The 24767-nt window shown below is 40.6% G+C and overlaps 3 protein-coding genes and 1 long non-coding RNA gene across 4 annotated transcripts; 1 reads left to right on the top strand and 3 right to left on the bottom strand.

Moving 5' to 3' along the window:
* Positions 1 to 3749: 3749 nt before the first annotated feature.
* On the top strand, positions 3750 to 8338 carry LOC129179620 (gastrula zinc finger protein XlCGF57.1-like). Its single transcript, XM_054773073.1, has 2 exons — positions 3750 to 4024; positions 6794 to 8338. Exons 1-2 carry the CDS (start codon positions 3847 to 3849, stop codon positions 8065 to 8067), a joined length of 1452 nt encoding a protein of 483 aa, XP_054629048.1. The 5' UTR covers positions 3750 to 3846; the 3' UTR covers positions 8068 to 8338.
* On the bottom strand, positions 6508 to 9994 carry LOC129179625 (uncharacterized). Its single transcript, XR_008570018.1, has 3 exons — positions 9653 to 9994; positions 8355 to 8469; positions 6508 to 7123 (listed from the first exon to the last, which is right to left on the bottom strand). It is a non-coding gene; the product is annotated as an uncharacterized LOC129179625 (long non-coding RNA).
* A 939-nt stretch (positions 9995 to 10933) lies between these two features.
* Positions 10934 to 15499, bottom strand: LOC129179623 (gastrula zinc finger protein XlCGF57.1-like). Its single transcript, XM_054773075.1, has 2 exons — positions 13489 to 15499; positions 10934 to 12299 (listed from the first exon to the last, which is right to left on the bottom strand). The coding sequence occupies exons 1-2, from the start codon at positions 13664 to 13666 to the stop codon at positions 11368 to 11370; spliced, it is 1110 nt and encodes a 369-aa protein (XP_054629050.1). The 5' UTR covers positions 13667 to 15499; the 3' UTR covers positions 10934 to 11367.
* Positions 15500 to 15577: 78 nt separating this feature from the next.
* LOC129179624 (zinc finger and SCAN domain-containing protein 2-like) lies at positions 15578 to 19138 on the bottom strand. Its single transcript, XM_054773076.1, has 2 exons — positions 18776 to 19138; positions 15578 to 16502 (listed from the first exon to the last, which is right to left on the bottom strand). Exons 1-2 carry the CDS (start codon positions 18951 to 18953, stop codon positions 15709 to 15711), a joined length of 972 nt encoding a protein of 323 aa, XP_054629051.1. The 5' UTR covers positions 18954 to 19138; the 3' UTR covers positions 15578 to 15708.
* Positions 19139 to 24767: the final 5629 nt, after the last annotated feature.

Raw genomic sequence — 24767 nt, 5'->3', positions numbered from 1 at the left:
TCCAAAAGAGGAAAGTTTAAAGGGTCCCTGATAAGATTTATCAATTTTGCTTAAATATGTTAAATATTCTTTGTAATTATGTTCTACATTGTTCCATTTTTGAAAGTGAAATTTGCAAAAATTACATTTATGGTTGATGGCGACAGCCATGATGAGCTAGCTCTCGCAGCTCAGTCTCATTTACGGAAGTGACGCCATCAGGGTGCTATCACTCGGGGAAACAAACATGGCGGTGTACGAGACAGAGGATGTTTACGGTGATTATAGCCAAGATTTGAGGCATGCGTTAATAGTTCATGAGGAGGAAGAAACAATTGGAGAGGAAATGGAGAACTTTCAGAACATGGACTCTAGACATGGAGATGAAGATTGGTCGCCTTCGAAACACAGAAGGTCAAGTGTAAATGACTCTGGAGTTGCTGGATTTTGTCGCCCCCTACAGTAAACATACGTTTGTGAAAAGATGTTTATATAGCATGTATAATGCTTTGCAGCCTTGTCGCTATCATGGAATAGTGTGTAGAAGACATTATGCAAAAAAGACACAACTTCCTTTGTTCTATGGCAACTTTGACGTCATTCTTTTTCTTTTAAATAGCATCTTTTTTCAAAATGCGTTTATAGCATACTTTCAAGCCATATACTTCTTGTAAAGGTGTTCCTTCATAGCAGTCATCAGTGAAATTATAACTGCAAAAGAACAGAACTCGAGGTGGGCGACCATCTGTCACGCCATCGTCCATTTTTGTCAAAAAGTTTTGTCTTTTGGAAAAGAAAGCAAACTTACAGTATCACTGGGATACTATAAACATCCAGCAACGACACGGCATTTTGGCATGACGACTATTTGGATGAAAAAATACACTGAACCAAGTCTACCATCAACCTCCACAAGCATTTGTTTACTCTGCTTTAGCTGAGAGGCGTCATCCCGATGACGTCACTTCCGGAAACGAGGCTGAGCTGTGAGAGCTAGCTCGTCATGGCTGGCGCCATCAACCATAAGCGTCATTTTTACAAATTTACCCTTTGCTTTCCAAAATGTAACAACGTACAAAACAATTACAAACAATATATAACATATTTAAGCAAAGTTGGCAAATCATGCCAGGGACCCTTTAAGACAGGGGTGGCCACATCAGGCCTGCCAAGCGTCTTAATCCGGCCCACCGGGCATTTCTAGATTTTTTTTTTAAACCTTCAACATGGAAAGTGAAGTCGGCAACATGACTTGAAGTGCTTTTGTGGCACGCTTGAGTCACCAAAGTAGTCAGATGCGATCTGTGGCTTGTGGAAAAAAGCCATCCAAACAACACAACACGTCAACAAAGTAAACTACCTACTACCTACTGCCCTACCATGTGGGCAAACAAACAAATATCTACCCGCAATTCCCATTCCAAAAACACACCCATATATTACTGCCGCAAGGCATGCTGGGTAGCTTGTGGTACGCATTTTTGCTGGATTGCAAAATATGCTGAGGAGGTCATCAGAGAAGTAAACAAGGAGGAGTTAACACACTCTTGATATCCAATGTTTTATTCTTCACAGTTCATATTGTTGCAGCTGGACTACCCAGCATGCCTTGCGGGCATTTGGAAACAACAGTTTTAAGTTACGTGTTATGTTCAGCACTTAGTTGTGGATTTATGTGATGCACTCACTTGCTGTGGATGTGTTGTGTTTTCCTTTTGCTGCACGGTGAGCAAGTGAGTTGTTCTGCTTGAGGCCACCTGTATATAGACGGCCCCTCCACCAAATTTTTTAACCCAGTGTGGCCCGCGAGTCAAAAAGTTTGCCCGATGCTGCTTTAAGACAACAACGGGCGAAGCAAGTGCAGAGAACAAGAGACAGATGGACGCCCGCCTGCAGGGCTGTTCTTTGCAGCAATCATTTCACTGATGACTGTTATGAAGGAACACCTTTACAAGAAGCCAAAAGGATGCTTTACTATGTCAAAAAGTCATGTCTTATTCACATAATGTCTTCTAAACACTATTCCATGATAGCGACAAGGCAGCAATTAAACGTTTGAATGCACATGTCCAAGTGTTCAATGGTTCAGCACTTGTTTTTTTTACACAACTTGCTGCTCTCTAAGAAGGAGCTGAGTGGCAAAACTCTGAATTGTTATTGCAATAGTCCTCTTCGTGGCGTGCACATTTTGACATCACGACAACAAGCCGACACCTGACCAACAGATCAGCAAGAGCTCACCAGCGAGGCTTGAAACAGGACGTTCTCAGAGGGAAGTGGCCAGCGAGCAAGTCGTCAGTGCTTTACAACAGGCCGACATGTTGGAGGAGTGTTCATTGGGGCAAATTATCGCAAGAATAAAATCATATAACGAGGAGATTAAAGTAAAAATGAAAAAATAGAAAATGGCAATCATTTGGGAAGCAAAACAAGCAGACAAAAGCAAAAGTATAGTGCTATTGGCTCGCAAATCATTTGGCTTTTTGCTATTAGCGTCCAAAAACGTATTCCCTGTAACTATTACAACAGCAAAAACTCTCATATTTGTACAGTAGAAATAACAGCCTGCTAAACATGAAATATCACCCCATAGTCACCTTTCCACCCTATGATCCTATATAGTAGACATAATAAGAGAAAATAAGACATGTAAGATGTAGAAAACCTTTTTACCACCTTCTAAATACACTTTTTAAACATTATTAGAGCCCTGAAGACCCCTATAGCCACCTTTACACTCCTATTATTCATTGTTTACAACACATTGTTCACCTCTTATGCTGCAGGGACTCGAGACGGCTGCTCGCCAGCAAGCTATTGACCTAACCAGTTAGCCTTAAATTTATTTCTTCTAAGGTTAAGAAGCCAAAAACGTACCACTTCCACACGAGATGGGAGAACCTTTTATCACTCCGTCATGCGGGACATGCCATGGCTGACGCCATGCTTTGTTAAGGTCAGGTCATGTAAACTATTGTGAATTTCTCTTGGAGATGAATAAAGTACTGCGATTGCGATTGTACCACCAAACAGCCATCATTTATTCATTCATTAATCCAAAAAGATCCCCCAGGACACCATCCGTAGTCTCATTAGGAGCATGCCCCGACGTTGTCAGGCATGCGTACAAGCACGTGGGGGCCACACAAACTACTGAGAATCATTTTGAGTTGCTACAATGACATTTTAGCAAAATGGACCAGTCTGCTGCATCATTTTTTCACTTTCATTTTTGGGGTGTCTTTGATTTCCCCCCTCTATAGGGTGATCATTTTCATTTCTATCAAATGATGTGGCATCATTTTGTTACTAATACATCAGTCTAGGTCTAGTCGCGGTTGTTTGTTTACATATCCCCCACGGCCCCCCATGTAAAGCCGTTATGACTCAGGAATGGTATAATATCGACAGAATTTTTAAAAAATGATCATACCCGAGTCCTTATGACTAAGCTCAAGCACACCTGTTGTGCGAGGTTAGTTTTAGTGTGAGTGGGTAACAAACTAACAACACACTTAACAACTCCCAAGTTCTGACATAAGTCATTGTCCGAGAAGTGTTTCTTGTGAGTGGTATTATGGCGGCCGCGTGGCTTCACAAGTCATTGACCAATGGTGTATCCAGATATATAATACAGATCAGTGGTTAGCGGGTTTTCTTTTTTAGCCAGCGCTAGCAGGGCTGATAAGTGAACGAGTTATCAGATGACGAGCACCCGCGGGTCCCGGTTCAGTCAAAACCTCGCGATTTTCAACGACTCGTTCGTGACTCGCACATCTCCACTTCCGCTTCATTTGGCCAAAGCGGAGTCGAAGTGGAATCATCGCGGAGTGTAACGGAGGTAAAACAAAGAAAACAACATTTAAAATGTTGAAAGAGTTGGTGAAGCAGCGACTAATGGCGGCGGCCGATGAAATACTGGCGCTGTTTGAAAGAACGATAGCGTCATACGAGGAGGAACTCTCTCGAACGAGAGAGGAAAAGGAGCGACATCGACAGCAACTGGAAGTCGTTAGCAAGACTGGGATTGTGCTACACGTTGAAGGTATTCCAATTAACGTACTTTCCGTCGATAATATACGAAGCCGGTATGACGAAGTGAGCTAGTTTTATTTATTTGAAGCCACAAGCTCGTCCGTTTTAGTTACAGCAGCATAGGATCCAAGATGGCGGCCTGTGTGTTTCAAGGGGCGCACTCACTGATCTGTATTATATATCTGGATAGCTCATACGTCGCACCCGCCCGTGCAAGCCGCTGAAGCCAAAGAGACGCCATCTTACTACTCACATCTTGACTACATTGGCACAGCGTACATAGTGTACAAAGCAGATGAAGAGGCTCGCAGAACATCTATATTTTACATTAAAAAGCGGGGAGATTCTCCCATTCCTTCAAGTAACGCAACCTTCGTCAATTAAAAACCATTTGATACGTTATTCTCTATCTTTTGCTATATTAAATGTACTTTTTCCCCTTCCAATTCTCATTGCCTTTGGGACAAAATTCTACTGTGCACCCTGGCTCAGCACTCCCCTATAGCAATGATAGTTTTACTCCTCTAGAAAGAGATTTTCATTTTAACTGCATATCCCATCCCTTTTTTCCACTAAAATCCATGGTCATGATCCTTTACTTTTTATTCTTACTTTCATACAATTCACTATGCTCTCGTCTGTACAAAATATGAATCATAAAAGAGAGTGACTTTGGACAAGTTTTAAAATCATTTAACATTTTGCTGATTTTTTTTGTTTGTGTTATGAAATAGAAATAAGCTCTTTTCTGATATAGAAATATATTTGAACAAAAACCACAGGAATAATATGTGATAACCATAATGTGTAATAACTATAAACACACACACACAGAAAAACAACAACACTGAAACAAAACCATATGCTTTGGGTAAGACAATACGTTGTTAGCAATCTCAAACATACCGGTATGCATGTTCAGTAATATTATTTTCCAGAACATATCATATGAATGAATCCTTGTCAGTCATTCAGCGGCAAAAAAGGTTGTTTATCCAAATGAAGGGTCATGCCGGGTCAATTGTATGCAAACTGGCTTGCTATTCCTTGCTATTCCTTCAAGTAACGCAACCTTCGTCCCTTAAAGAAATACATATATCCTGATATAACAAAAAAGTACGTACATTTCCTCTTAGCTATTATAGAGCTATATAAACGTATCAATTCTGGACATACATTTAATCAGAGGAATTTTACACGATCGAAAATATCTGAGAGATCGACAGTGCAAAACCCTTAAATGATCAATCATAAATCTACATTTCAATCATACTTACACGTGAAATGTTCGTCCACAGCCTTTGAACTGGCGATTTGTGCAGTTAATAGCTGCACATGCAGGCATCTTAAGGCAAAATTTGTGTCCAATCCGAATTAATAAAATAAGTTCACCACGAATGCAAAAGCTTGCCCGGGAAGTGTTTCTTGCGAGTGCTAATATGGCGGCCGTGTGGCTTCACAAGTCATCGCCAATGAGCTATCCAGATATATAATACAGATCAGTGGGCGCACTTCCGTACTTACGCCATGACGCGACACCGGAACTCCATTTGTGAAAAACTAACGTATTGGGAAAATAATTAATAATCAGCCAGCTAGTTGATGATATTTATGGAAAACTGTCATCAACGGCCTAAAATTCTTGATACAATAGTTCTCAATGTATTATTCCCTTCTGCTCATTTTCTATGGAAACGTCTTTGATTTGAATGCAATAATTGCTCATTTTCTACAGAGCACATATTCTATGAATGTATGTCGACTAATGCCATTTGGGAGGATCTACATCATTGGTTATGTAAACATTCATATTCCAGACTTTAAGATTGGAAAATGTTATGTTTTGTTTCATCGTAAAAAAAATGTTTTTGCATGATCTGGTAATTAACTTGTTTCAGGGAAGTTTTTTATACACAAAAATAGAATCTAAAGACTACACCAAACTTTATTGCCTTCCACAAAGAACTGTGCATCTTCTTTTCATCATCTGAAACATGAAAAGAAAGACTGCTGTGAAACTCTTCAAGATGGTTGAGGACCTTAGACTCATGGAAATCCCCTCAAGCCGTGCCTAAATGGAACTTTATGAACATTTTATTTGTTTTTGTTGATCAGTATATTATCTACAGTGGTGTGTGTGTTTGCCCCCTTCCTGATTTCTTTTTTTTTTTGCACTTTTGTCACACTTAAATGTTTCAGATCATCAAACAAACTTAAATATTAATCGATGACAACACAACTGAACACTTTATGCAGTTTTTAATTGAAACTTTTTATTATTAAGGGAGAAAAAAAATCCAAAGCTGAAAAAGTGATTGTTTACTTATTTTGCACTACTGCTCTCATAAACAAATCGATACCAACATTTGTAGTATTGCCTACCCCTGCAAGTGCACTGTCAGGACCCGGGTGTCCATTTCCAGCCTGTGACTTGTTCGTTATTGGGCCGTGGCACCTTGTGAAAATAAATTTAAACACTAAAAAAATGCGGAAAATAAGGTAAAAAGACAGCGTGAAGAAAACAGCCGCCATGTTGATATTAATAATTAATTACACAAAGCTTTGTCTATAAATATATGTAAATAGCTTTATTTTTTAGCTGAAAGATCTCAAAGTTCATTTATTATTGTATAATAGAGAAAACATCAGATGATAAAAATGATGGCCTACTTCCAGAAGATCAAAATAGAATAATAATCTCTCTTTTGTTCACCAATGCATCAACAATCAGTGAAAGTAAAAATAAAAACCTGTGTCTGTGTTGTGTTGTGTCCTGCAGACGGCCACCAGCTAATTGGTCATCAGGATCGACGTGCCCCTCGGCCGCGGGAGGGGATCTCCGCTTTGAAGCAGAAGGATCCACAGCCCCCCTACGTGAAAGACGAAGAGGAGGAACTCTGGATCACTGAGGAGGTTGATCTCGCCAAGTTGCCACTGACTGTCGTCTCTGTGAAGCCTGAAGAGCGTGAAGACGAACCACAAGCAGAGCACACGTTGTCACACCCCCCTGAGGGTGAAGACGGGGACGATACCCGAGAAGCTTTGAGCTGTGATGCAAACTGTGACGGTGATATGAGGACTCGCGCTGACCACAAACACTCGGAATGCCCTAAAAAGAAGACAGGTAAAAGTTTTACCTGTTCAGTTTGTGGTAAAAGATTTATTCAGAAGGTTGATTTGACTCGACACACGAGAACACACACGGGAGAAAAACCATTTCAGTGCTTAATTTGCAATAAAAGGTTCACTCAAAAGGCGCACATGATCTCGCACATGAGAAAACACACAGAAGAAAAACCTTTTAGCTGCTCAGTTTGCGGCGAGAGCTTTTTTTACAAGCACTGCTTGACGCGACACATGGGAACGCACACCACGGAAAAACCCTTCAGGTGCTCATTTTGTTGGAAAAGATTCACCCAGAAGGCACACATGGAATCACACATGAGGATACACACAGGGGAGAAACCCTTTACATGTTCCGTGTGTGGTAAAGGATTTTCTCACAATGCAACTATGGTTTCCCACATGAGAACGCACACAGGTGAAAAACCTTTTAGTTGCTCAGTTTGTGGCGAAAGCTTTTCTTCCAAGAGCAATTTGACACGACACATGCAGACGCACACTGGAGAAAAACCCTTCAGTTGTTCAGTTTGTGGTAAAAAATTTTCGCTGAAGTCCACCATGGTAGCACACATGGCGACGCACACGGGAGAAAAAGCCTTTGAGTGCTCTGTTTGCTCCAAAAGCTTTTCGCATAAGAGTGATTTGATTCGACACGCAAGAACGCACACGGGAGAAAAACCTTTTCAGTGCTCAGTTTGCGAGAAAAGATTCTTTCGTAAATCGGTTATGTTGTCGCACGTGAGAACTCACACAGGAGAAAAACCTTTCGGTTGTTCAGTCTGCGCTAAGAGATTCACTCAAAAGGTAAATATGGAATCCCACATGAGAACACACGGTGGAGAAAACCCATTTAGTGTCTCGGGTTGTGGGCAAAACGATTCGCCAAACAAAAGTTTGACAGCCCGTGTGGCGACACACGAGGGAGAATAAAGGTTTTGCTGTCCAGTTTGTGTTTTTAAAAAATCCTAGAAGTGCACATAAGTGATCATGAAAATATTCCATATTGCTAACACTGTACGAAAAATCGCTGTAACTGTTGGGTGTACGTTGTAGGTGTAAAAAACATTGAATATTTGAAGTTTGTGTTGCACACCTTCTTTGTAATAAAGATGGTTTTCATAGTGACCTTTGCAGCTTTTCTTTGTGTAAGAGGATCACATTAACTCTTGCAAATGTATTGGATCATGTTAAGCCAGTGAAATGTGGCTCCTTTTCACCTTTAATATGGGAGGGGTGGGCTGTGGCTCCCCCTCTTCATCTTTAATGTGGGGCGGCTGCGGCTCCTCCTGCTTCACCCCTGCGGCTCAGAGGGAAGATGTTCTTCAGTGACGTCTGCAGGACACGAGAACACAAACACACGCTTTAGAAAAGTCAGGCTTTGCTGCGTCACATGAGGCACTGGCCTGCACAAGCATGTTCTGACAACCCTGAGGATCTCTCACAGGGGTCAGCTGGCACGTGGAGGAGTATAGTATTCAGACACGTGGAGAAACACCTCATGAGATGTTCTAATGTTTTTACATAACTAGTTGTTGAAGCAAACTCTTCTACTACTGCACCGTTGCACAGAAAAGGGCAACAATCTGTCCACATATACGACTGTGCCGCCGGTGCTACTATTAAATACGCCACATGGTGGCGCTGTTACCCTGACTTCATATGCAATATACACATACAACAATATTTAGTTAAATATTTAATATAAACACAACAATGTAACTATACAACAACAAAAGCACACACATGTCGATCTCAACACGGCTAGTACTGCCCTTGATATCGATTGAATGGATACGCGGCTCTATCCGACTGCGGTAAAGTGAGAAACATATTCACAGATTCAAATTTCCATCACTAACTCCCACGTGAATGGTTCTAACTCAGCAAACCAGACCTCTTTCCAACCGTGGCAGCAAGTTTGTGACAATGGCCTTTCACAAATTTTCACAACGTGTTGTTTCGAATATATATTTGTAGTTCTAGACATAATCAAGGTGTTTTTGCTCACTTTTTTAATCTATCCTACGAGGTTATGTTTTTTTCCTACATCTCTTGCAACATCATATGCAAATAATATGCAAACGAGACAATTACGCCATTAGCCGCCTTCCAGGACAGCCAATAGCTACTTTTCTTACTGAAGCGTTGGCAACATTTGAATGCCAACCGGCATAATACAGAAAAAGAAGAAGACATTTGTATACGGCCCCTGCGCGAACCGGCTTCTCGTAGAGATTCATGTAAGTCAGACTGCACAGAAGACGGCTGGTTTTGATAAAAACTGAGTTGTAGCTGTTTGTCTGTGTTGCCACGGTTGAAAAGAGGTATGGTTTGCTATGTTAGAACCATTCGCTTGGGATTTATTGATATGAATTTCGAATATGTGAATATGTATAACTTTACCGCAATCTCGATCTGCCTAAGCCGTACATAAAGAAAATGGACCTTCACGGAGAAAAGCTTTCCACGAGTCATGCTGACGAACAAACAGAATGCATGCGAGAGGACCGCAAACCTGCTCTGTGGTGCACAACTCGAGGCGTCCGTCCAGCAGCAGTCCGACGTTGCCGCTCGTTCTCCTCTTTTGTTCGACAAACCTCCTCCTTGTATTCCGCTATCGTTGTTTCTGACACTACAAATATTTCCTCGGCTGCAGCAGTCACCGACGCTCCCAGCATTTGTGCTTTACACATTTCCACAATCACTGGCGGTGTGTTGCTAACTTCCGCGTGTCTTTGCTAGTGGCTAACACGCTAAGCTAGGCCGTGAATCTTCAACGTGACGCTGAGACGGGTGCAACCTGAAACGAAGACTCGATACTGTTAACCCCCATATATAATGCGTAGGAATATGTAGTAAATGAAGAAATTGAGTAATGAACGCTTGTTTTCCTTCCTGACACTCCCGGCAGACGAGACGCAACCCGCACATTGTAGCATTACTGCCTCCGTCAGGTGAGGAGGTGTCATTACACGCGTCACTTCAGGCTTCTGCCTGCTTGAAATGAACCTATTAGCAGCTTCTGTTTGATATTATGTGCCAATTCTGTCCTAACTTGGCTAATTTAGACCGTTTCCGCCACTCACACACGCCGCACGCAACACACGCACACATTCATAGCACTATATATTTATTTATTTATTTGTATTAATGTCTTTTCTGTTGTTGTTGCTTAATTTATTGGTATTTATGTTTCTGATGTTCTTATTCATTTTCCTGTGTTTTTCTTTCTTTTTTCGGGAGAATGAACAGAACAATAATTTTATTGCATAGTATAACTGCCTGTTTTACTGTGCATATGACAATAAAACTCTTGAATCTTGAAAATATCTCAATGATAAATCACAATTATGACGTAAAAGTCACAATTATGAGATAAAAAGTCGAAATTGTGAGATTAAAAAAAATCGAAATTATGAGATAAAAAGTCAAAATTATGAGATAAAAAGTTTAAATTATGAGACGAAAAGTATAAATTATGAGATAAGTCATAATTATGAGATGAAAATGAGAAATTATGAGATAAAAAGTTTGAATTATGAGATGAAAAGTAGAAATTCAGAGATAAGTCATAATTATTAGATTAATATTCACAATTATGAGATAAAAAATCAAAATTTTGAGATGAGATATTTGTATCTCATAATTTTGACTTTTTATCGCATAATTATGACTTCGCATTGGGATATATTTTTCTTTGAGTGGGGGCTGCCATGCTTACGGTGCTTTGACCAAGTATTTTTAATACTGTTTATTTGGATCAATCAATCATTGTGATCAATAAACTTTTCCTGTTGACACATGCACCACGGTGTGGTCTCCCTCTGCTTGTGACTTCTTGACATTTGTAAACATGAGAGATACAAGAACACACATATACAGTAACATAATCAGTAGCATATACTTGTGGTGTGAGGTCCCCGCCTCCATGTGCTTATGTAACCAACCAGTGGACTGCTACGCTTATTGACATTTAATATTACACACCAGATGTATTTCTTACGTATTTGTAGATCTTACCCAGACTTTATGGATTGCATAACAAGGCCTGGATGACAGTGGTCTTTATTGCAACATTAACATAAATAATCAATGCAATAATAATCCACAGCACAAACACTGAGAAATTCATCATCATAATCATCATATTTATATCGCTGCCCTTCTTAGCAGCAGGCTAACGTGGAGATCATGAGGCGACTCTTCACACGTTTATGACATGGAAAACTTTTACTGTCCGTCGTGGTTCCGCATGTGTACGGTCAAATTGTAGCGGCGGGTGAAGGTTTTGGTGCAGAGCGAGCAGGAATACGGCTTCTCTCCCGTGTGCGTCCTCATGTGGCGGTTCAAGTCCACCTTGAGGGAGCAGCTCTTGCCGCAGACGGGGCAAAGGAAAGGTCTCTCTCCCGTGTGCGTGCTCGCGTGCGACAGCAGCGTCGCGTTCTGGGAGAACCGTTTGCCGCACACGGAGCAGCTGAAAGGTTTCTCCCCCGTGTGCGTCCTCATGTGCGACTCCATGGTCACCTTCTGGGTGAACGTTTTGCCGCACACAGAGCACCGAAAAGGTTTTTCCCCCGTATGTTTCCTCATGTGTGTCAGCATGTTTGCATTCTGGGTGAAGGTTTTGCCGCAAACCGAGCACCGAAAGGGTTTTTCTCCCGTGTGCGTTCGCATGTGCCGGGTCAAGTGTCCCTTTCCGGCGAATCTTTGAGCGCAAAATGAGCAGGTCAAACGTTTTCTACCCGCCTTCTTTTCAGAGCATTGCGAGTGTTTGTCGTCGGCGTGAGTCCTGATATCCCCTTCACGGTCTGTATCGCTGCTCACACCTTCTTGGACGTACTCCCTGTCTTCATCCTCAGTGTGCTCACTATCTGATAGCGGAGCTAAGAGGTCGCCTGCACGTGAGCCTCCATGGTGGTCTCCATCTCCGCTTGCGTCCTCCTCGCTCGGACCGTGACGAAGCTGCGAGGACTCGGGCGGTTCGTGTTCGTCCTCTTCGATCTTCACAGAGACAACCGTCAGCGGCAACTCCTCCGGTTGGAAAAGACACTCCCCCTCCTCTTCTTCCTCTTTAACGTGGGGGGACTGGGGATCCTCCTGTGTCAAAGTGGAGCTCCGGGGAGGACGTTCTTCTTCTTGATGATCAATCAGCTTCTGGTTGTCTGCAAGACACAAACAACCCAAACACACTTGAACTCAGACGTTTGTCGATCGAGTGGATACATACTGTACACCACGGATGTCTAAAAATAACAGCAGAAATGGAAACAGTAATAGTTGAACAATAGTGTCCAAGTATTAAGAGAAAAGAGGTGCAATTTTATGAGGATAAATGACAAAAAAACTTATTTTTTTAAAGTACTGTTTTAATATCATGAAAAACAAACAAAACAACAAATAAAGTTGTCATTTTTGGAAAATTAGGTTGCGGAAAAAGTTATAATATTATGGGAATACGAGAAGAACATTTACCAGAAGAAAGTTGAAATAATTTTTAGAAAACACAGCAAAAATGGCGAAAAACAGCAGCAATTTTATGAGAATAAAGTCCAAAGATAAAAAAGTCACAATTATGAGATTAGAAAGTCAGAATTATGAGTCAAAATGTAAAGTCAAAAAAAGTGGTATTCTAACAAGTTTTATGAGAAACAAACTGTCATTTTTGGAAAAGGAGAATGGGAGACAAAGTCATAATACTAATGGAATAAAGTCAAAAATATAATCAATAAAGTTAGAATATTATGACAGAAGAAAGTTGAAATTTAAAAAACAACAAAAATGGAGAAAAACAGCTGCAATTTTACGAGAATAAAGTCACAATATTAAGAGAAAAAAGTCGCAATTTTACGAGAATAAATGTGTAATATTATGAAGAAAAATAACGTCATTTTAGTCGCATAGAGTTGAAATATTAAAGAAAAAAATATGTTTTTTGAAAAGTAGAATGGGGGGAAACGGAACACTAATGGAATAGAGTCCAAAATTTTATGAATAAAGTCATAACATTATGGGAAGAAAATTTACAAGAAGAAAGTCGAAACAAAAAACTGCAAAAATGGGAAGAACTGTTGTAATTTTAAGAGAATAAACTTGTAATATTATGAGGGTAAAGATGTCATTTTATTATGCTATACACTGTGTGGCAATATTTCGCTATGTTTATGTTTACGATGTACGCCCTACCTACTCAATAACACACAGACTGTGTACTTTGTACTTTGGCCGCCATCTTGGATGGCATACTTATATCCTATCGTGTAAAAAATGCACGCCGTCTCGCCTGCTCCGCATATTAGACACAAAAAGTACTTTAAATGATTACCTGGCAGGTTAGCGAACATGTAAACATACCGTCAATGTGTAGCATAACGCGGGCCTTGTAAACAGCTTCCAGTTGCCGCCGATACCGCTCCTTCTCCTCCCTCGCTCGAGAAAGTTCTTCCTCGTACGACGCCATCTTCCTTTCAAACAGCGCCAAAATTTCATCGGCGGCCGCCATGAGCCGCTCCTTCACCAACTCCCTCAGCATTTTGATGTTGGCTTGTATCGCGCGTGCCGCTCAGACGTCGCGCTTTGTCTCTGGTCCTCCTTGAAAGCGTTGACGCTCGCTTCCGACTTCTCCTTCCTCGGTGGAGGTTTTGACTGCAGCTGCCAGCTTAAGTCGCGTCACACTGCTGCTATCTTGCGGTGGTGTTGGAGACTGCTAATAAAGAAGCACGCTGGGGGAAGAAAGCAAACATAAAATGTTGCACGTAGCACGAGTCCTCGCACGATTTGTCACGTGATCTACCCAGACTAGCAGTTAAGTAAAAAATATATCCAATCCACGATTTGTCACGTGATCTACCCAGACTAGCAGTTAAGTAAAAAATATATCCAATCAGCATCACAATATGCTGCAAGGTCAAGATGATCCTCTATTTTCTTCTATTTAGTCAACACGTGTTTTACGCCTTACTTTATATTTTACTCCATATTTTATATTTCATCCTTCACAAGTTGAACGAAGCATCTCAGAGTTATTTTCAAGCCATTATGCCTATTTTAGGGGGGGTCTGTAGCCTCCTTAACCCCCTTCTTACACCCCACCCCAACTGGATTTTAGTTTTATTTTTACAAAACAATATAAAGACTCCAGAGACTAGTTTAACAACCGCCCCCCTTCTATTAATCCATCCACCGCTTCTTCCTCATTGGGGTCGCGGGGGCATGCTGGAGCCTATCCCAGCTAACTTCGGGCGACAGGCGGGGTACACCCTACCCGCCAGCCAATGGCAGGGTACATATAGACAAACAACCATTCACACTCACATTCATACCTATGGACAATTGTTACTGTGTTGGCCAACGTGCTAACCACTAAACTAGCCCCACTGGAGTCTAAGGCTTCCCTTTCCTTAAAACCTGGTGACACCTCTGCGGTAAAGTATCAATCATACTGAATTATTTCAGAAATGGTTCACACATCTTAATTTAATTTAAAACAATGATGTGTGTTTGGAAAGAGGGAGCCCAGGATATCCTACGTTTCCTCAAAGTGGCCACAATTGTGCTCTTCATACTTTTAGCCACCAGATGCCGCCAGAGCACTGTGTTAAAAAACAACAACAACCTTTTCAATACAAGCTTCAGTACGTCAGAAAGCATCACCACAATTTTGTGTCCACTTTTAGTCTTTTAGTCTAACATGCTAGTCTTGTTTTTTGGAATGTGGGAGGAAGCCGGAGTACTCGAGAAAACCCACGCAAGCACGGGGAAAACACGAAAAATTAGGACTTCCCCTCTCGTAATTACGAATTATCTTGTAATTACCTTATCTCATAATTTTGACTGTTTATCTCATAAATACGACTTTTTGTCTCATAATTATGATTTTTTTATCTCAAAATTATGCTTTTTCTATGTCATAATTATGACTCTCTCATAATTTCGACGCTTTGTCTTATAATTTTGACTTTTTATCCCATAACTATGACTTTTTATCTCATATTTTTGACCTTTTATCTTGTACTTATGACTTTTTATCTCGTAATACTGACTTTTTGTCTCTAATTGTTGCTCATTAGTATTATTATTAATTATTATTCATATTTCCATACAGGGGCTGTGGCTTTTGCAAGCATCTTTTTCCTCTCCTAACTTCTACAACGTGACCTTGCATTGTTACTGACCAAGCACCACTCTTTTTTGATGCGCATGCCCCCCCCCAACAGAGGCAAAGCAACTGTAAGACTGACAAGAGGTATCACTCTGTTCTCTGTTGTTCTATGAAGCATGTAGGTGCTGAACCAATGCACAGAGTGAATCCTCTTCCTGCCTGGGGAAAACAGACACGCATGCGCAATTTTTTTTTTTTCGGAACAAGAAATCTAGTCACGTTTTAATCTTGCGAGATCCCCCCCCCCCAAACCACCAAACTGAGGTGCACCTTTAAACAGGATTTAACAGTCGTTATTTCAGTTCTATGAGGCTAGCATAACATTGAATATTGCCACACCACAAACCCGTGACGTATTAACAAGAATTGGAACACCTGCAAAATAATAACAATAATAATAACACATGACATCGTCATACACACATCACATCATCACTTTCCAGGTGACCTCTCATGTGTGACACCACGCTTCTATGATTTGACAACGTCTCAGCGCAAACCGGGCAGGAAAACCTCGCTTCCCTGTCGTGTGTGCGCACGTGCGCCGTCAGGGCGTCGTGCCGCGTGAAGGTTTTGCCACAGAGGGAGCAGGAGTGCGGCTTCTCTCCGGTGTGCGTCCTCATGTGCCGACTCAAACTGTCCTTGAGGGAAAAGTGTTTCCCGCACACTGAGCAGCTGAAAGGTTTCTCTCCCGTATGCGTACTCATGTGCGACAGCAACGTCCCGCTGAGAGAGAATCGCTTGCCGCAAACCAAGCAAGCGTAAGGTTTCTCTCCCGTGTGCGTCCTCATGTGCCGAGTCAAATTGTCCTTCCGAGTAAATCTCTGAGCACAAACTGAGCAGGTCAGACGTTTTTTACCCGTCTTCTTTTTAGTCCTCGTATCGCCTTCACAGTCCGTATCGCTGTCTTCATCCAAGTGGTCTTCATCAGCTTCCGGTGTGCCGCTTGGAGGCTCCGCCCCTCCGTTCTGCTCACTCGGACTGTGCTGAGGCTGTGAGGACTCGGGTGGTTTGTCTTCATGCTCCTCGGTCTTCACAGAGACACCTGCCGGTGCAGGCTCCTTCGACCCTGGAACATAGTCTCCTTCCTCAGTGATCCACAGTTCCTCCTCTTCCTCTTTAACGTGGAGGGGCTGGAGATCCTCCCACTCCAAAGTGGAGCTCCCCGCCTGCGGATGGGGGGGACCTTCTTCCTGATGACCAACGTCTGAAGGACACAACATAAAAAACACTTCAGCCAATTTATGTCCATTTTTTTCACTGATTGTGAAAACTGTGACTTTTTATCTCATAATTTCAACTTTTTATGTGATAATTTCAACATTTTATTTAATAATTTTGACTTTTTATCTCTACTTTGACAATGACTTTAATGTCGACGTTTTATGTCATAATTGTGACTTTTCATCTCATAATTGTGACTTTGTCATAATTTCAACAATTTATTTTAATAAGTTTGACTTTTTATCTCATAATTATGACTTTATATGATAATGTCGACTTTTTATCTCAGAATTATGACTTTCTTTTTTTCATAATTTTAACTTTTAATCTCCTGACTTTATCAAATAATTTCGACTTTTTACCTCATAATTGACTGTCTAATAATTTTTACTTTTTATCTCATAATTTCCACTTTTTTATCTCACATGAGCCAATTTATGTATTTTTTTTTTCTTTTCACTGATTGAGTGGATAAACTATTATGATTAATTATTAGGGGTGTAACGGTTCACATGGATGTATTGAACCGTTTCGGTTCTGCACGTTCAGTTCGGTCCACTTGCGTACCGTTTCGGTTATATTTTATGCTATTTTTCCTCATTAAATTTATTACTAAGCACTTCATGCGGAACTAAAGTCTTGGGCCAGTTCCGGCACGGACACCTCTGAGTGTCAGACACTGCTGACTGAGGGGGAGGAACACCAGTAGCTCGCAGGCGTGACAAATGGCATCATGGCAAATCTCTCCTGCTTGGGAACAGCTTCCCTGGCAAAATTACAGACGGACAAAGGCAAGTGGATAAAACCAAAGTTGTGTGTCGACATTGTTCCACGGATATCGGGTATGCTGGAGGAAACACGTCTAACATGTTAGCGCACTTAAAGCGGCATCATGCGGCAATGAATGTTATATCTACAAGAAAGAAAACCAGTTTAGTGCAAACACCGATAACTTCAGCATATAAACAACTTCTAGCAAGCATCTCTGACCGGGCCAAAGCAGTAACACATGGTATTGGAGTTTTTATAGCTACGAGATTATGACCATATTCAGTTGTTGAGAGCGCTGGCTTTAAGTACAGTGATGGAAAAAATGCTTAGACCACCCTTGTTTCTTGTTCATTTTAATGCCTGATACAACTAAAGGTACCTTTGTTTGGACAAATATAACAATGACAACAAAAATAGCTCATAAGAGTTAAATTTTTTGGCAGTAAGTACAGTGGTATGCCTATTCATGTAAGAAATTAAGCAGTTTTGGTTATGATCAAGAAAACCATGGAATGCTAGATATCGGCTCTTAAATTAAACTCTTGTGAGCTATGTTTGTTATCATTATGTTGGTCCAAACAAATGTACCTTTTGTTGAACCGGGCATTACAATGGATCAATAAACTGAAGAAACAAGGATGGTCTAATCATTTTTTCCATGACTGTATATGATTAAAGTTCTTGAACCTCGCTACGAAATACCATCCCGTCCTCATTTTAGCCAGAAAGTTATACCAGCACTTTATAAAAAGTGTAACTGTCCATTACATTTCGCCATAATGTTTAAACAATTGTTTAAATACAACAGTTTATTTTATTATTATTGTTCTATTTTAAAAAACTCTAAAAAAAAAAAGAGTCTAATTTATTTGAAATATCACCCAAATGGGTTGTTTTTACTTATTTCAAAAAGTTCTGTTTGAATTTTTTTTAAATAAAAGCATTTTAAGTCATTTTTTCTGCCTTTTTTGTACCAAAAATTAACCAAACCGAGCACTTCAAGAAACTGAACCGAACCGAAATTACATTGTAGTGCACCATTACACCCCAATTAATTACTGCATTAAGTGGACAAAATGCTCTTTCTGAAAGCAGGCCATTTTTAATCACAGGTTATTTATTATGCATGTAGAAGTGCTTTATCATGAGGTTGGCACGATTTTAAGATAGCCCTGGTTTCATTTTGATGCCACTGGATCTGTCTGGAATGAGAACTGGAGCTGACCCTTGACCCCTGACCTATCAGAGAAGCGTAGTTTGAGATTTATGGAATATTTTACTAAATTGAAAGGAGAGACATCCCTTATTGACAGGAATGTATACCATAATCTGCTACACATAAATAGTGTGTATGTGTACATGGACCGCCATCTTGGATGACATATTTATGGTACCGTAATCTGAACTATCTCTCCGCCTCCTTATGTGAGCGACATAAAGTCTGTTACATCATTGAACAGAAGATACGAGAATATGTCAACATGCCTTCGACGTGGATTGCCATTTGCGTTTTCCAAACAGCTTCAAGTTGTTGTCGCTGTCGCTCGTTCTCCTCTCTCGTTCGAAAAAGTTCCTCCTCGTACGAGGCTATCGTTCTTTCAAACACGGCAAATATTTCCTCGGCCGCCGCCATGAGCCGCTCCTTCACCAACTCTTTCAACATTTCCTACGCTATCTTGGAGCAACTTGAGAGACGGTGGCGTCCTTTCAAAGTGTTGCTGCTAACTTCCGCACTTTTCATTGCCGATTGAGGTTTTACGGCCATGTTTACGGCAACCAAGTTTCAATAAGGTCACGCTTCCGCCATCTTGCGGCGGTGTTGGCGACAGCTCGCGAGAAGAACAGGCCACAAAATCAGTTTTATTGCAACTTTATTGCAAGAAAATATGTTCAACACAAACACAAGTTGTCATTTATGGCGGCGCACACAGAGTGTAACACTTACAGCTATAGTTCCGTCTCATGAAGCGTCTTCAATACCGCTGCAAGATGGCGGCGATGTGACTCGCGGATGCCGCTGCAAAACCTCAATCGAAGAAGAAAAAGGCGGAACCCCGGTACAGTAGGTGACGATGTGCACCTTTGAAGTCATGGTTGCAACCCGCCAAGAAGAAGAAGATGAAAAAAGCGGAAGTTAGCAAGAGGACCCGAAACCACGCGTCTGGTCGACGGGGAGGTTTGCATTCCGCGTAAAACGCAACATCACAATGTCGTTTAACAAAGAGTTTGTAAAGGAGCGGTTGATGGTGGCTGCAGATGACATATCCGACATGTTTGATAGAGCGATAGCGTCGTACGAGGAGGAACTTTCACGAACAAGAGAGGAGAACGAGCGGCAACGACAGCAGCTGGAAGCTATTAGCAAGAATCAAGCCGTGCAGCACACTGAAGGTTATTTTTTACATGTTCATTTACAACAACATTATTATGCTTGTACAGTAATACCACCCAGGTTGAATGCAGTGTCCATCACTTATTTGTTGAAACTCCAGCCCCTCCTGGGTTTCGCGGGTTTTTTGTGACTGTTGCGACATAATGCTTGAATTCGCGGGAGTTTATCCCCAATAGGTTTGCATCAGCATGATATTTTAAGAATTTGTTAGTAGGGTTTTAAGTGTTTTTGTAATATTAACCCAACAAATCACAGGATTGCAACAAATCTAACATGAAATGCTTTATTTGCACACAAACGTCTGCAGAGTTTGGAAAACAAATGTTGACGCAAGATGGTAGTGAAAGCACATTTTGGAAAATGACAATCTCATAATTTGGATTTTTTGAAATCACATAATTTATCTTTATCTTTTAATTCCGACATTTTATCTCATAATTTGGACGTTTTCTCGTTATTTTGGCTTTTTGTGTAATACTTCTGACTTTATCTTATAATTATGACGTTAAAAACGCATAATTTAGATGTTTTCTCATAATTGCTATCTTATCTCAGTATGTTTTTTTGTCTCATAATTTCGACTTTTTAGCTCATAATTATGGCTTAATCTGATAGACTTTTTATCTCATAATTTCAAAATTTTCTCATTTATATACTTTTTTTATCACATAATTTTGACTTTTATCTAAAACTTTAGACTTTTTCTTGTAATTTCCACATTTTATCTCCTAATTATGACTCTCATTTCATAATTGACTTTTTATTTCATAATTTCCACTATCTTGTAATTTTGACCTTTTATCTCATAATTTTCTTTTTTCATAATCATTACTTTTTTCTCATAATTATGACAATCTCATAAGTCTGACTTTCTCATCATAATTTCAACATTTTCTCATAATTGACTTATCTAATTTTTTCTCCTAATTCTGACTTTCTTAGCTCATAATTGGCTCATTATTAATATTGTGTATGTATTTTATATCGTACAGTATATGTGTCATACTAACAAATACCACGGGAAGTTATCTTATCGTTGGCTGACCTCTGTCATCCACAACTAGAAAGGTGCTTGTCATGAAGTTTAGTTTACATTGTAACACATTGCTTTGGCGTATCAGACAGTGTACATTTTACTCGTCTGCTTTTATTTTAAAGGTGGTCGGTAGATGTGTGCTCCGACAGTGGTCGAATGTTGCCCAACAGGTAGAAAAGGCCGACGTTATCTTACGTGGTTGTTACGCACACGTGGAACAGTCCTTGCTGTCGTCCTTGGAGCATAATTCAGGCTTTAGTGTGAATTGGCTCAATCGCAAATTCCCAGAGGAACTGAATCATTTTCTCCGTACGGAATAATGGGGTTAGAATTAATCATTTCCAGAGTCACACCGTTGCTATGAGTTATTATCAGGGCCTGCAAAACAGGCTTCCGCTGAGGTTGGACGGTCATTTCAAATTTTTCAAACATCCAGAGATTCATGGAGCAAAAAAGTCACGTGGTAAACTCAAAAGAATGAGCCGGAGGATCCCATTGGCTGTCTGTCAAGACACGGGACCATCCTTGGCCCAAATGAAGGTTGTTACTGGTGCCGAGTGCAGTCCAATAACCATCAGACGTCATCGGCCAGAGAAGGCGTTTGGAATGGGCAGGAGAGCACCAAACACGGGACATTGAAAGGTGGAAGAAAGTTTTATTCCCCCTTGAAGGTCCTGATGGCTTCCAACGTTACTGGCGTGACAAGGAGATCCCGCCTGAGATGCTTTCACCATCACAATCCCTCAATGGAACAATGAAGCTTCAGGTTGTGCAGGGGCATCAAACGGCAGCCGGCTACCTGGAGATGTCGCAGGGGGTCATCACTCATGACTGAAGGCCCTCGTCTGTGTTACTGCAGACGCTGCGCTGATCCGCCTGTTGACCTCACACTCCAACCTTCCTGAACTTGTGAACAAGACCTTGAGATACTTGAACTCCTCCAACTGGGGGCAGGACCTCATTCCCACTGAGAACCATAGCCTTGGATTTGGAGGTGCTGAGTCTCATCCCAGAAGCTTCACACTCAGCTGCAAAACGCCCCAGTAAACGCTGAAGGTCACAGCCCAATGAGGCCATCAGAACCACATCGTCTGCAAATAGCAGAGATGAGATCCTAAGGCCCTCAAACTGGACGCCTTGGCTGCGCCTGGAAAATCCGTCCATTAAAATGAGAGAATGGGTGACAAAGGGCAGCCTTGGCGGAGGCCAACGTTCACCGGAAACAGGCTGGCTGGCTAAATTGCTTTTTTGTCTCGCTCCCATTTCTTCTTTTTGCATTTTGAAGCCCGACTTAGAACCTCCTTAAGATCCAAAAGTGCAAAATGTACATCCTTGACATTTTTCAACTGCTCTTAACATTTTGATCAGGGGTGTATTACAGCCAGTGGATGGTTAACTAATGTGGAAATAAAGTGCTTGCTTGTGTGCATTAACAAGGCAGTATGTCCCGTAAACATGTAAATATCTTCACATATTGTGGTTATCAAGGCTCCATGTCCATGTAATTTCTGCATAAATGCTAGTTCTATTCCTTTGAGGTGCTTGAAAGTGTGTGTGTCGCTTGTGTCCTGCAGACGTCCAGCAGATGGCTGGTCGGCAAGAACAACTTGGCACTCAGACGCAGGCGGGGAGCTCCGCTTTGAAGCAGGAGGAGGATCCCCAGCCCCCCCATGTGAAAGAAGAAGAAGAGGAACTCTGAACCACTCCGGAGTGGAGAGTGTCATTGGGGGGGGGCGTTCATTTGCTCATTATGTGGTGAAATCTTTTCTTAAGAGTGCAATTTCACTCGACACATGCAGACATACACTGCAGGAAAACCCTTTAGTTGCTCACATTGTGTTAAAACAGTGATGACGTGCTGTGTGTTTTACACCAGACTCCCTCATCACTCCTGATGTGCTTATTCCTCTTGTTGTTATGAACACACTAATGATAATGCACGTGTGTTTGTGCTGTTGGCAATTTCTCAATAAAACTGAAATAACACGCAAACACCAAAGCAGTTCACAATCAATACTCCTAACCACATGACAGATTAAAAAAAACCCTTCAAGTAAAATACATCTGACAGAGGTGTCAATCTCTCCTCCTCAGTCAGCCATTGTGGGCGGAGCTTGGCATGTAGGACAGTTTTACTCTGATCAACCAATCAGGGGATGGAGACGTACTGATGTCACAGCACTGGCCCTGAGAAACGAATCTGAAGTCTTAAAAAAAAACAGCCCCATTGCTGATGTATGTGACATTGGCCAGCACTACTGATTCTGAAGGCCAGGGCAGATTAGATTAGCATGGCAACACATAGAAGCTGAAATCTGACTGCCAAAAAAAAACAAAATAAAAATACAACAAAGAAACATGCTAATTACTACAATTTCATGGAACAAATATAATGTAAGTTGTAAATGTTTACGTCAGTGCTTGGAGAAAGCTTGGTTAGCCCTCACAAAGCTAGGAAAGGACAACTGACTGGAACGCCTCCCAAAAAACGGTCTCACCGGCCACCTCCAAATCGACACTGACTTCATCCAGCAGCGCAACTCCGCCTGGTCGTCCTACTGCAGTGGTTCCGACAAGTGGCAAAAATCTTGAAGCTGCGATTGTACTCGCATCAGCTATTGAACATACACAAAACTAGCTCACAAAATATTGCCTCTTACTAAATACGCACAAAAATGTATGCATGTTCTTTTCAAAAAAGGCAACTCACATGTCAAAATATTGAGCTAAAAAGTGAAATTACGAGATACAAAATCATAATTATTAAATAAGAAAGTAATAATTATGAAAATTATAAAAAGTAGAAATTATAAAAAAAATTATAAAAAGTAGAAATTATGAGACCGAATGTCATAATTATGAGATAAAAATCTGTCAAAATTACAAAAAATGTAGAACTTATGAGCTAAAAAGTTGAAAGTACGAATAGTACAAAGTCATAATAATTAAGTCATAATAATAAAAAGTCATAATTATGAGACAAGAAAATCAATTCTGAGAAAAAGTAAATTATGAGATAGTCTAAATTATGAGATAGAATGTCATAATTATGTGATAAAAAGTTGAAATTACGACAGAAAGTCATAATTATGTGATAAAAAGTCAAAATTACGAGATACAAAGTCATAATTATTAAATAAGAAAGTCATAATTATGACATAAAAAGTAGAAATTATGAGACCGAATGTCGTAATTATGAGATAAATCGAAATTATGAGATAAAAATCAGTCAAAATTACAAAAAATGTCGAAATTATTAGCTAAAAAGTCGAAGTACGAGATACAAAGTCATAATTATGAGACAAGAAAATCAATTCTGTGAAAAAGTCAATTATGAGATAAAGTCAAAATTATTAGATAGAATGTCAATTATGAGATAAAAAGTTGAAATTATGAGATACAAAGTAATAATTATGCGATAAAGTCAATTATGAGACAGTCATAATTATGAAATAAAGAGTCAAACGTATGAGGAAATGTCGAAATCATGAGATAGAAAGTCATAATTATGAGATAGTCATAATTATGAGATAAAAAGTCGAAATTATGAAAAAAGAAAGTCTCGTCTGTGCTACTTGCTTCCCCTCCGTAGCGTCATCCGCCGTCATGGACTCCAGTTTTACTGTTATGCCGATGATATCCAGCTTTACATATCCACCAAATCCATCACTGCCTCCACACACATCACACTCACCTCCTGTCTCTCCCAAATAAAATCATGGATGCAACCTAACATTGTCAAACAAAACTGTGACAAATCTGATATCATGAGTGGTCCAAAATCTCTTACAAATACAGCCAACAACTTCTCCTTCCTCATCTCACGTCCGAAGTCAAGGCTTTTTTCCTTGACAGCACCCTCTCCTTTGAGCACATCAGTCAGATCACCCAAACCGCCTTTTTTCATCTAAAAAACATGGCCCGTCTTCTCCCTTCCTACTGCTGAAACACTTATTCACGCGTTCATCACCACCACTCGATTACCCTAAAGGCCTTTTTCTACATACAGTACTTCCAAGCAAAACCCTGAACAAGTGGCAATCGCCCTG

This window comes from Dunckerocampus dactyliophorus, chromosome 4 (genome assembly GCF_027744805.1).
Source record: "Dunckerocampus dactyliophorus isolate RoL2022-P2 chromosome 4, RoL_Ddac_1.1, whole genome shotgun sequence".
Lineage (NCBI taxonomy): Eukaryota > Metazoa > Chordata > Actinopteri > Syngnathiformes > Syngnathidae > Dunckerocampus > Dunckerocampus dactyliophorus.
The sequence above is the reverse complement of the archived record's forward strand: the minus strand, read 5'-3'. Positions and strand labels throughout refer to the sequence as shown.

Coding starts and splice junctions, on each gene's coding strand:
- LOC129179620 (XM_054773073.1), top strand. CDS start 3,847: ATGTTGAAAGAGTTGGTGAAGCAGCGACTAATGGCGGCGGCCGATGAA. Junction 4,025..6,793: donor GATTGTGCTACACGTTGAAG/GTATTCCAATTA, acceptor TGTGTCCTGCAG/ACGGCCACCAGCTAATTGGT.
- LOC129179623 (XM_054773075.1), bottom strand. CDS start 13,666: ATGCTGAGGGAGTTGGTGAAGGAGCGGCTCATGGCGGCCGCCGATGAA. Junction 12,300..13,488: donor CGTTATGCTACACATTGACG/GTATGTTTACAT, acceptor TGTGTCTTGCAG/ACAACCAGAAGCTGATTGAT.
- LOC129179624 (XM_054773076.1), bottom strand. CDS start 18,953: ATGTTGAAAGAGTTGGTGAAGGAGCGGCTCATGGCGGCGGCCGAGGAA. Junction 16,503..18,775: donor AATGGCAATCCACGTCGAAG/GCATGTTGACAT, acceptor TGTGTCCTTCAG/ACGTTGGTCATCAGGAAGAA.